The sequence below is a fragment of the Halichoerus grypus genome, chromosome 2, assembly GCF_964656455.1.
Source record: "Halichoerus grypus chromosome 2, mHalGry1.hap1.1, whole genome shotgun sequence".
Classification (NCBI taxonomy): Eukaryota; Metazoa; Chordata; class Mammalia; order Carnivora; family Phocidae; genus Halichoerus; species Halichoerus grypus.
In genome coordinates, this window is record NC_135713.1 from 79,262,908 (window position 1) to 79,275,789 (window position 12,882).

At 37.8% G+C, this 12,882-nt stretch overlaps 1 protein-coding gene across 2 annotated transcripts in view; it reads right to left on the reverse strand.

Annotated features, from left to right (window-relative positions):
* Positions 1–1,842: 1,842 nt before the first annotated feature.
* RHOBTB3 (Rho related BTB domain containing 3) overlaps positions 1,843–12,882 on the reverse strand; it is a 55,380-nt gene continuing 44,340 nt past the window's right edge. For both annotated transcript variants that reach the window (XM_078067042.1, XM_036084458.2), the window contains exons 11-12: positions 10,046–10,142; positions 1,843–4,761 (exon numbers count right to left, since the gene is read on the reverse strand). In XM_078067042.1, coding sequence (XP_077923168.1) covers positions 4,646–4,761; positions 10,046–10,142 — 213 coding nt within the window. In that variant the 3' untranslated portion in view covers positions 1,843–4,645. The remainder of the gene's footprint in view (positions 4,762–10,045; positions 10,143–12,882) is intronic.

Genomic DNA, 12,882 nt, shown 5'->3' on the forward strand with positions numbered 1-12,882 from the left:
AATGACAACCCAACCCAAGGCACAGGAAGACTATGAAGTGTGCAAGTGCACAGCCAATATCCCACACGTCAAGGCAGAACAGACAGGGCTAGTTATGAAAGGCCGTGATGGCAATGAGGACTGTGGAGGTTCCTATAGGTAATCGGGGTCCTCTAGAAGAGTGTGTCGCCAGGTCAGATTTATGTTTGCAACATAATTCCAGGGGAACCGTGGAGGCCTTTATGGATTTAGTAGACTTTACTACCAATTGGGTAACCTGGGGAGGAATTGTATTACATACTGCACACTCCACTTTCATATTATGATTGCTTTGTCTTTCTCCCTCTTCTATCTGGCCTCCTTAGCCCTGGAAAGTTCCAAATTCTTTTTTTTTTTAAACTGAGATGTAGCTGACATGTAACATTAGTTTCAGGTATACAAATAATGATTCACCTTCTGTAGATACTGCAAAATGATCACCACATTCTAGTTACCATCCATTACCACAGAGTCACAAATTTTTTTTTCTTGTGATGAGTACTTTTAGATCTATTCTCTTAGCAACTTTCAAATAGACAATAATACAGTATTAACTAGTCACCATACTGTATATTACATCCAATGATAACATATTATAACTAGAAGTTTATACCTTTCGACCTCCCTTTACCCATTTCACCCATCCCCAATCCCCAACCTCCACCTCTGGCAAACACCAATCTGTTCTCTGTATGAGCCTGGTGGTTTTTGTTGTTGCTGTTGTTTTAAGATTCCACATATAAGTGAGCTCACATGGTATTTGTCCTTCTCAGTTGGACTTATTTCACTTAACGTAACGCCCTCAAGGTCCATCCATGTCACAAATGGCAAGATTTCATAGTTTTTTATACCTGAATAATACTCCATTGTAGATATACACCACATTTGCCTTATCCCTTCTTCATCCAATGATTGAGACTTAGGTTGTTTCCATGTCTTGGCTATTGTAAATAATGCTGCAATGAACATGGAGGTGCAGATAACTTTTCAAGTTAGTTTTTTCTTTTTTTTTTCAGATGAATACCCAAATGTGGAACTGCTAGATCATATCATAGTTTCATTTTTAATTTTTTGAGGAACCTCTTCACTGTTTTCCATAGTGGCTGCACCAATCTGTTTCCACCAGCATTCCACAAGGGTTCCTTTTTCTCCACATCCTCGCCAACACGTTATCTCATCTTTTTGATAATAGCCATTCTAACAGGTGTAAGGTGATACTTCATTGTGGTTTTGATTTGCATGTCTGTCTCTGCTAAGCATCTTTTCATGTGCCTGTTGACCATGTCTATGTCTTCTTTAGAAAAATATCTCTGTTCAGATTCTCTGCCCATGTTTCAATTACATTGTATTGCTTTGTTGCTAAGAGATGTATGAGTTCTTTACATATTTTGGATATTAACCCATTATAAGATAAATGATTTTGCAAGAACTTTCTCCCCTTCAGTAGCTTGTCTTTCCATTTTGTTGGAAAGTTCCAACTTCTTAACCCTTTATTATGCAGAGCGGCTTCCCTACTTCTCAAAAGTCTTGGCCTCAGCCAACACTCAAGCCCACGGGGCTCACTTCCATGGTAAATAATTATCAAAACATTTTTCTAAATAAAGGCAGTTATTTTGTTAAGAGAACTTCTGGTACCAGCTGGTCAAGGTAATATAAATGTCTTTATCTCATCACAGGCATCTACAACATCAACAATATTCTACATACCCTACATGTAATGGAAATTATCTGTGAAACATAGTTATGCTTGAGAAACACAGGCAGTATTCCCAAATTTATTCCAGCATTTCCACATCCGAGGTAAAATAATTGCAGGACACTGTGTTTAACTTGTTTTAAAAAAGGTTTATTTGTTACAAAATGTTAAATACTAAAACTAAAAACATATAAATTCAGGTCAGGCTATATTAAAATACACACATACCCTTCTTAGCAAAATTATTAAAGATTGAATTAAACAGATGCTTTAAATAAAATAAAGTACTCTTGAGGAAATTTTTTTTTCTAATTATGTCAGTGTAGTGTAGTTTTTAAAATTGCAATTGAAAAGTTTAGCTGTCTTGGAAGTTCAATTTATCCAACTGTTCGGTTTTCTGCCACTGCCCAATGTGAAGCTGCCATGCCGGCCGGACAAGGTGAATTTCAGTTATGTTACTGAAACTTCTATTTTATAAGCCTACTCTCTTATAATAGGAACAGAGAGCAGTCAGAAGTATACAAAGGGCTATATAAGGTGAAAACCTGGCCCAAAAAGAAAAGGCCTTAGTTCTATCACACAGTATCTTCTCTAATTAAAATGATTGGTAAATATACTGAAGCAGAGATGAACTCAAAGCATACATTCATCTAGAAATAATCTTTCAATTAAAAAAAAAAAACTCAAAAAGAGCACTCATTTCTCCAAGATAGTTTATAAGTATTTTTAAATTTGTTATTTTAAATTGAGTTAATTCAAAGGTACTGAAGAGTCTAGGTTTAAAAACTAATTTGATTACTGTTCTGACTAGCTCTGAAGAGCCACAACATCTGTGTGCTCGAGTTACTCACACAGGTGGTAAAGGACTTTCGTAATAAAATCTACATGCTCAACACCCACAGAGCACCAGCTTCCAAACTCAACTTCCACTCATGTCAAACAACCTCAAAAGTATCTATGGTCTATGTAAATGTGAAATAGTATTTTCAAGAAAATATTTTGCTTTAGAACTTAATGTTTTTTTCAATTTCCTAGATCAAAAGTTACTGATTTAGAATTTTAAGTGCTGTAATTCACATAGGGGAAAGACTACCTTAGGAAGAACATAAGGCTATTACTGTGTTTTAAAAGATCTTATATGTGATGAATTTCTAGAGATCTACTATAGTATTTATTTTTTACAATGCTTATCCTTATCAAATGGGATTTGCCAAGAGTTAACTCAAGTGATTAAAATACAAAAAACATAAAATGCATTCCAGTAATCTTCATCGATATAATCTAATTAAAATCAGGTTTCTTGGAAGATATATATAGGGCATTTTTACTGTTTTACTCTAACAGTGTTGATATACATCCAAGGACTAACTGTATAGTATTATGTCTAATACTGTGGTATAAAACTGTTTAATCAAACCTTTGAATAGTTGAAAAAACTTGGTGTCCTTGAAGTCATTAGAAATTAAAAGAAAAATATATCCCAATACTGAATTACAGATGAAAATGATGTTATCGATAAATAGTAATCTCGTTTTCCATCTCTCGGCTTGTGAGCTCCTAATTATTTCTGTTGACATGTGATACAAGAGAAACTATAATTCTATGCTAGTACCATTTTCTATGTACTGAGTCTTTAACCTTTCTCTTAACTTACTGGGTTATCTTGAAGGACAAGATTCATGCTACTCCTCATTAAATAACATCATGGTCTTTAGAATTCAAACAATTCAAGCCGCAGGTCTCCTAACCTTAGTAAGAGTATGAAACAAAAAACTCTTAAGCCACTGATTGCAATTTCTCTAGAAAGCATCTCTTCCTACGAGCATTTTTATAAATGCGTTTTAAATTCACACCGGTCAGTCGCTTTTACCAACACCCCGGTCTTAGAATGAGCAAGAAAGCATTTGTTCAACTGTGATAGAGCCAGAACTGTGAGCGTTTTAAAGCTGAGTAAACACAAGGCGTATCTCCCTTGCCCGCCAAGGGGCAGCAGAGCCCCCTCCACCCCCCGTGGTACAGACGTCCCCAAGAATGGGAAACCCCACGTGATCTCTTCGCTCCAGCAAGCCTCCTTCTCTTCCCTCCATGTCAGTGCCTCTTTTTTGCTTTCAGAGAGAATGATGTTTGAGCAAGAAAATACAGTACATATCCTGTTAGGAGACACACATACTTTGGGGGGCCCAGTACAAAGTGAAAATGCAGGGCCTTTCTTTAAACATTATTAAGAATTTCAAGATGGCAACAGCAGAGCATTGAACCAAGCATGGGGCCCTGTGTGGTGAGACAGGTGCCACGGCTGTGAAGCCAGCCCTGTTCAGGTTTCCTGCCCAATCAGAATCCCACAGAAGAGACAAAGTGGCTCAGTTGGGTTGTCCACATAAAAAACAAAGCTTTTTCATGATGGTCCAAACACTGTCACTGATTTGAAACCAAGCGGCGTTTCACTCTCAAAATCTCATGCAAATTTCTATTCCTAAAATTTCAGATTGATCAGCTTTACCCTAGATTTTTCATTATTGAAATAGTCATACTGGGTCTTTAAAATGCCCTTATTTTAATAGAGCAATTAATCAGACATAATGAAAATTTTTAATTAATACTACATGATTTTTTTTTTTAACTTAAACATTACTTAACTGGGAGGTGTATTAATATCACTAAAGCAACTGGGCATTTTAAAGGGAAAAAGAAGCTGTATGACAGCTTTACATACTAGGATGGTGAAGCCTTGGTTTTAGCCTATGGTATATTTTGTTCCCTTTTAAGATCACAATAGTAGTTTTTTTCAGAGAACTAACAAACACACTAAGCTGTATGGTAGTTTTTTAAACGCCCATATTGGTTTCAGTCACAGAATTTTACTGGAACACAGAGGTATCCCATTCTTCTTCATAATAATAATAAAAAGCGTATGCATATAAAAGCTCTGGGTTACATTACTAAGCAACGACATTTCCGGGAGTGAATATACTTCCTGTATTCCGCAAGCTGCTTCAAGTACATATTCGATGGCCATCTGTGCTTTTCAACAAAACTGCGTTCTTCCACTAAAATTTTTAGAAAAAGAATGTTAATTGCATATATTTTATTTTGGATCAAGTTTAGATATTAACTACTGATTTCCTATTTAATAGAGGATATGTGAGTTCGGCTACATATCCCCTACCTTTCTCTCAATGCGTCCACAACTGTTTAACACACTTTCAGTGAAATCAGTCATCAGGATTTAAATTATTATGTGATTTGCAACAATATACGTCTTGTCCACTGCTTCATCAAGTACTACGTATATTCTTTTGTTTTTCCTTATGAATGAGACTTTTCTTGGAGATAACAGACTTGTTTTTCACTTAGTTTTCTTTGTAGCTACCTCAGCCTCCCAAACTCTTTAAGGCCCTCTCAAGTCTATTCTCTCAAGTCTCCACCCAGCCACAGTCACCAGACAAGCTAACCACTCTGGTGGCAGCTGCTGGCCCCTTCTCCTCACAGCCCTGCACCCTCCTGCTTTCTAGGCCTGCTTCCTGCTTCTGTGTTGGATCCCTCCACTCTTGCACTCCAGGCCCTTCACTCAGTTTATTTTCCATTTTTGGTGAAGCACAAACTTTATTAGCTCTCTGAAAAAGAGGGTACCGTCTGAATCATTTTTGAGACCTTGCTTGTGATGAAACATCTTTATCCTCTTCACACATAATTGATAATTTGGTTTAGTACAGAATTCTAGGTGAAAAACTTCCCTCAGAATGTTGAAGACAGAATTCCACTGCATTCTAGTTTCCAAGGTTATTAAACACTCCTCTACCATTCAGATTTATAGCTCTTGGCAAGTAATCTGTGTTCTTTTAAAACTTTCATATTTTTCTATTTATAGTCGGTGTTCTTGTACGTCCCAGGGATGGACTTTGTTCACTCATAACGCTGAGCGCCTAGCAGGTCCTTTCAGTCTTAAGACTCGGGTCCTTCAGGACTAGGATAATTTCTTGTATTACTTCCTTGATAATTTCCTCTCCACTGTTTTATTCTGTATTAGCTTCTTTTACTCAGATACTTCATCTCCTGGATTGAGCCCCAAACTTTTTAAAAAAACTTTCTCTCCTCTTTCTTTATCTTTTTGTCTTACTTTTTAGAAGATGTCCTCATCTTTATCTTTCAACTTTTATGTAGTTGTTTCAACTCTTATTTAGGGTTTTGTTTTTTGTTGTTATTGTTTTGTTTTTGTTTTTTGCTATCATATTTGTAATTTCCAAGAACTCCTTGTTTTTGTATTGTTTTCTAGACTATGATAAAGCATACATAACATAAAATTTACTATCTTAACGATTTTTAAGTATATAGTTCAGTATCGTCATGTACATTCACATTGTGGTGCAATCAATTTCCAGAACTCTTCTCATCTTGCAAAATTAAAACTCTATACCCATTAACAATTCCCTATTTCCCTGTCCCCCCCAGTCCCTGGCAACCATCATTCTATTTTCTCTTTGTGAATATTGTTTCTTTTTAAATAACATTCTCTCCTGCTTTATGAATTTATATCTCTTATTCTCTGAGGATATTAATTTTACGATTTTTAAAGGTTTTTTTCTATTCTTTCTCTTCTGTTTTTATTTTGGTTTTGGTATCTGTCTTTCATGTTAGATATTGCCTAAAATATCTGAAGATCCTCAGTTATACCCTTATATTTAAGAGTGAGATAGTAGATAGCTGTTTGGATATCGTGTGGTCATGGGTAGGACTTACTGACTGGTGGAATAATTGAGCAGATATCTGTTGGGTTCACTGACAGAATTTCCAAATGATTGCATCTATATATTTTTTCTCCAGGGCCAGAGAAAGATGCTTCAATCTCATGCCCAGAGTATGGGAGTCAAGGCAGCGATGCCCGGTGCCAGAATTCTAGAATCTGGACACAGGAAGGAGCTGGTAGCTTACCACACAACGTGTACACTTTCACGTGATCCTCATGTTTTCAGTTCAGCTTTTTTTTTTGATAAGATTTTACTTATTTGACAGAGAGAGAGATAGTGAGAGAGGGAACACAAGCAGGAGGAGTGGGAGAGGGAGAAGCAGGCTCCCCATGGAGCAGGGAGCCCGATGTGGGGCTGGATCCCAGGACCCTGGGATCATGACCTGAGCTGAAGGCAGATGCTTAACCGACTGAGCCACCCAGGCACCCCTTCAGTTCAGCTCCTTAACCCAACCAATCTCAGCTATACCTGGAGTTTGTGATTCTATCACTTTTTTGGTTTAATTTCGCCAGGAATAAACCTCCCATCTCCTACGATGATGAAGAAGGAGTTGCCTGCCTGGGTGGGATGGAGTGCAGCAAAAGCTTTTTCATAACTTTCTTTTTTTTTTTTTTTAAAGATTTTATTTATTTATTTATTTATTTTAGAGAGTGCACGTGAGCCGGGGGAGAGGGAGAGAATCTCAAGCAGACCCCCTGCTGTGCGCAGAGCCGATGTAGGGCTCCACCCCAAGACCAAGGCCCAAGCCAAACCCCAGAGTCAGATGCTCAACTGAGTGAGCCACCCAGGCGCCCCCTTCTTCATAACTTTTAACTAATTCTACTGCTTTCAGCCCCTAGCCTCATTCTGCTTTCTGAAATACCTGGTCCCTCAGATTTCTAAGGCTTCTTGGTTTTCTGCTGGGTGACTCAGCTTGCTTCTCATCAGCATTCCCTTCTGCGGGTACTTAGATTTCCTTCTGCAAAGTCAGTTCCCACTTCCCCATCTACTATTTGACCTCATATATTACAATTCGGATTAATAAGGTTATGATCCAGGCTGCAGGACGTGCACAAAAAGAAACAACCTAGCAGCTCAGGGAAGTTAGTTGTAGGGTTCATTAGTACACAAACATGACATAAGACTACTCCCTTGGTTAAGATTTAAAAAAAGAGAGAGAAAAGTTATCACAGATGAGCTCTGGCAGCCAGCAAAAACCAAAACAGGACAAAAAATTCCACAATATATAATATGTAACATAATATTGAGCTAAATCAAACTGTGAGAATAATGAATCCATAAATGCCAAGGGTAACTTATTTTCCTATGCATTGCTATTTGTGTTTAAAAGAGTCCAACATATAAAATATACCTAACATTGAATGAGCTATTTAACTGACTTCTGCTGTATCAATGCCAGCATTAACGTGACATCTTGTCTAGTCTCACTTTTCCGTTTCTAAACACCCCTAAAGAAGAAGAATTCTCAGGCAAGAGAAAACGCTTCACAGAATTCCAATGATTACTTGATAATGTTTGAAACTGAAAATGGGAAATTATTTAAGGGAGCTGTAAACTGTGACAAGAACCCTTCCAACTTCAAGTGGCCATGTGAGGCAGTTCAAGTGTGAGACAACAGAGAGGAGAGGTGACTAGGACATTCTGAAGGAGACATGCTACTGTAAATGGGCTGAGCTACTGCTCAGCTCCAGGTTGCTGCCATGTGGGAAGATGGGCCCAGGGCAGCCAGATCTTCCAACTTTTCAAAAGAAGCCAGAAATTTGGATTTTTAAGATGTGACATGTTACAATTTTTAAATGGTGACACTAAAAGAAAGTAATACCGTGTGGTCCAAAGAAAACCCCTTGGCAGACTGTATTCAGCTACTTTCGACCCACAGATTCCCAGTTTGTGACCACTCAATTAGACTATCTAATTCTCCTTTATCCACCAGGGGCTTTTTTCTCTGCCCCCAAGGACACATGACAGCAGGTCCTGAACATAAACAGGTCCCATTGAATTGGAACATTCATGATACCTTTTTAGTTCCCATCAAAGGAACAGAAGACAATCGAGGACACAGCCTCATCTTCTTACCTGCCTTCTCAAATTACATCCTGGAGTCCTGCTTCTCACTATGCCAGTTGGTCATAACATACTTTATAGTCAATTGTATAAGTAATAAAATAAAATAAAAATTTATAACTCGAAGGATTTATAGAGCACCTTTCTCCTAAGGTTGTACTAGTGCTCCATGTGTGGCATTCATCTATACAAGACAGTAAATGGAAAATACGAATGAAGGGGACCTAAGGCAGCATCACAAAGGTAGTTCTAGAATCACAATGTTCACTCATTTCATTTTGAATTGATTTCTTAAAGAATGACTGTATTAGAATGTCCCTACTAACAGCAAGAAGCATGCCTTCTCTTTATGAATGGAATTAGTTTCCTTCTTGCACAAAGTAGATGGTTAGGAAATACCTATATTCTGCATTACTACGACTGCACTAATAATTCACCTCTATGTAAGAAGGCTCCCAATAGGCATACGATGTTTGTCAACTAACTGAATCTATCTGCCAGAAATAGACTGTTTCCTGGTTTCCTTATCTGTGCAAGTAGCTGAAAGAAACCAGAGATCTTCAAATATTTTAGCAGCAGATTATCTTTTAGAAGTCAAATTTTATGGAGAACAGCAGATAAAACAGATAAAAGTGGAACTACTCTGGTTAAAGGGCTGGGCATCCAAGATCTACAAACTCCAGCCTCCCCTTCTCCCTTCCCTCCTCTTCCTCAGCCGCTCCCCGCTCTCCGCCCACACCTCAGAAAAGCTGCAGGTATCTCCAAGGACACCTCCCTGCTTAGAGTTTAAAACCACTTAACTGGATTATTCCCTGCACCTAGTCTAGGTAACATGAGCAAACCATCGTATCTAAACTGACCATCTACTCTGATGACTCTTCTGTTTTCATTTTCTTTCTTCTTATGCAGCACTCAGGAGCTCACACTTTGATTGGTTTTAATCTTGACAATTTACCTTAAAGATCACATTAGGTATACTCTCTATTCAGTACGTTTTGCAACATTCTTTGACCAATTAAAAAACTGTTAATTCCCAAGTAATATAATGGATTCCTATACAGATAGACTTAAATAGATGTGGATATCAGAACTACATATTATAAATAATAAAGGATAGTTACAATTCCTTCATAAGAAAAAATGTTTAAATCTGTACTGTTTAAATTTTGCTTCTGACTTAGGTGGTTAAAAACCAAGATATCATTTATCACAATCAAATGCTATCTGAGGCCACCTTATCTCTCTACTTCAGAGAAAAGGTGCACTTAAAAATGGATGGGAGCTATAAAACAATCATTAGAAAGCTTCTTGTGTAACACTGGTCAAGCTGTTTTTACAACCAGGTGACTGTAAGTTAAAGTATCCTCCATTACCACACTGTGTAGTTAAGAAGAATGTATTACACTGACTTTTTTTTTTTTTTACTTTTTGTTTTTTAACAACCACTATTCCTACAAACTATGTCTTAAACCTAAGAACAAAGAACGAAGTTTTCTTTTCAAAACAGTAATTGGCAATCTACCTGAAAGATCCTGAAATTCAGGCTTTTGGCTGAAGATGAGGTAGTTAGTGGCAATGAAATGAAGTAGCCAGGTTGAAAGGCAATCGGAGTGGTGAAACTGCAAGAAAAGTGGAAAGTGAAACAATGTTGTATATAATAACCATCGAGATGATGAATAGGTGGAGAGAATGGTCTGGGACAAGTCGTGGAGAGCCCGACTCCATGTTGACGGCGTCCATGTATGATGCAGCCTTCTGCCTATTCTGAGAGCAGAAAGGAAAAGGGAGAATTCTTTACATGTAATAAAAAAATTACATCAGTGAAGAAACCAAATCAAATGAGTAACAAGCCACCGGTGCTGGAGTGGCTAAGTGTCTTGGAGAGCGGCCTGCCGCATCAGCGGTTAACAGAGACTCTTGGAGGTTCTTAAGGATTTCCTTTAAGCTTTTAATCTAAGGTCACGGCCTTTACTAATTGCACTTCTATCTATGCAGCAGAGATAAGATTATGGCTAGCAAAGGTACACACTTGGCCATATCTAAACAAGTTCACCTGAGGAGCAAACCGAAAAATATTTTGTGGAGGAAATGTCATCAGTCTGAGGGGACGGGTTTCAATGTGTACGTATTTCTATGAGAAGGTTATGTCTGAACAGTTGCTTTTAACTAGGATGTAGTAATCCTACTCACTATAACTTCCAGGACGTTTCTCATTCTGAATTTCAAAAGCTAATGGAAGGGAAACTCAGAGCACCCGGCCATGACATCCTCACCTTGGTGCCAGGCCAGTGATGCTCACCGATCCACCTAACCACTCAATTCAGACTACAGTAATGTGCTGGCAGGCCACTTTGATACATGAGTATAGTTCTTTTTGTTATTATTGTGGTTAAAATACACATAACATAAAATTTACCATTTTAACCTTCTTTAAGGGTACTAGTGGCATTAAGTACATTCACATTATTATGCAACCACCCCCACTATTTCCAGAATGTTCTTATCATCCCAAACTGAAACTCTATATTCATTAAACAATAACTCCCCTTTTGCCCCTCCCCCTAGTCCCTGGTAACCACTATTCTGTTTCTCTCTATGAATTTGACTATTCCAGGTACCTGGAATAGACACTGACATATACAATAGGTATCCTTTCTCTGTCTGGTTTATTGTACTTAGTATAATGTCCTCAAGTATCATCCATGTTGCAGCATATATTACAATGCCATTCCTTTTTAGGACTGAGTAATATTCCACTGCATGTATATACCATATTTTATTTATTCATTCATCTGTTGATGGATATTTAGGCTATTCACCTTTAAGCTAAATATAGCTCTTTTAAGGAAACTCAAAAATATTATATAAGCAATAAGTAATGCTAAATCAAAGAAAGATTTATAATCTCACATCTTAAGGAAGAAACTCAAGCATTCCTCTTTTAAAAAGTTATAATGTGGGAATATTTTCACATGTAAATCCACAGGTTCCTTGATTTTCATCATACAAAATCAGAATTTTTGAATTGTAAGACACTTTATGGTTCATCAAATCCCACATCACATTTTACCAATTTTCATTCACCTTAACTTTCAGCATATAGATGTGAGCGATCTCAAAGAGACAGAACAAGAATGTGTAGCTATTTTGGGGCGCCTGGGTGGCTCAGTCGTTAAGCGTCTGCCTTCGGCTCAGGTCATGATCCCAGCGTCCTGGGATCGAGCCCCACATCGGGCTCTCTGCTCCGCGGGAAGCCTGCTTCTCCTTCTCCCACTCCCCCTGCTTGTGTTCCCTCTCTCGCTGTGTCTCTCTCTGTCAAATAAATAAATAAAATCTTTAAAAAAAAAAAAAAAAAAAAAAAAAAAAAAAAAAAAAGAATGTGTAGCTATTTTAACAGAAGCCAGCAGCACTATCAGATGACTAACCCAAAGCAGATAACCTACAAACAAAAGTTCAAAACATCGCCTAAGGGCTGTGACTTTTTAGAGAAGGAAGATCAAAGAAATGAATAGCTGGCTACAAAAACGTGGTAAAATGCAGAATTTTATTTTTGACCAAGATTTAAGATATCATAACTGTAGGCTCTTAGCGAAGATAAAGAGCAGTTCACTGTAAGAACTACTTTTTTGGAAGAATATGTGCTAACCTGAGAAAGCAGGTTTATTTATTTGTTTGTTTTATGATTAAGTTATTTATTTCAGAGAGAGAGAGAGAGAGAGAGAGAGAGCATGCGCATGTGCACACATGAGTAGGAGGGGCAGAGGGAGAGGGAGAGAACCTTAAGCAGACTCCCCGCTGAGCATGGAGCCTGATGCGACTCAGGGCTCAGTCCCACAACCCCGAGATTACAACCTGAGCAGAAACCAAGAATTGGATGCTTATCTGACTGTGCCACCCAGGCACCCGAGACAAAGCAGGTTGAAGCTGAAATAAACAACAGAATAAAAAAGAAAGGCTTTAAAAATACCACAAACAAAATGTTATAGCATTTAATAGCTCTGTGAAGAATAATAATGGTGGAGAAAACACCCAGAAATTCACAAGGAGATGATCAGAAACAAAACTGGTGGCCTGAAGCAGCCAAATAAATATTAATGCACAGATTATAAGTAAGATATTGAGTTTTTATAAGTAAGATATTGAGTTTGAAACTTTAAATATGGTTAACAGGACTTCAGAGGAATCACCAAAGTTCGGCTAGTTAGGGTATAAAAGGGAGCAGAGACAAGAAGATGTCTACCAGAGTTCAAAGAACTTAATCTGATTAAGGGAAAAAAGCTTCTCTTGCAAGATAGAAGTCCAACTTGATGGAAACAGATGAACTTGAAGGAGAAACGTTAGGGGAAGGAGGAAGCAGAA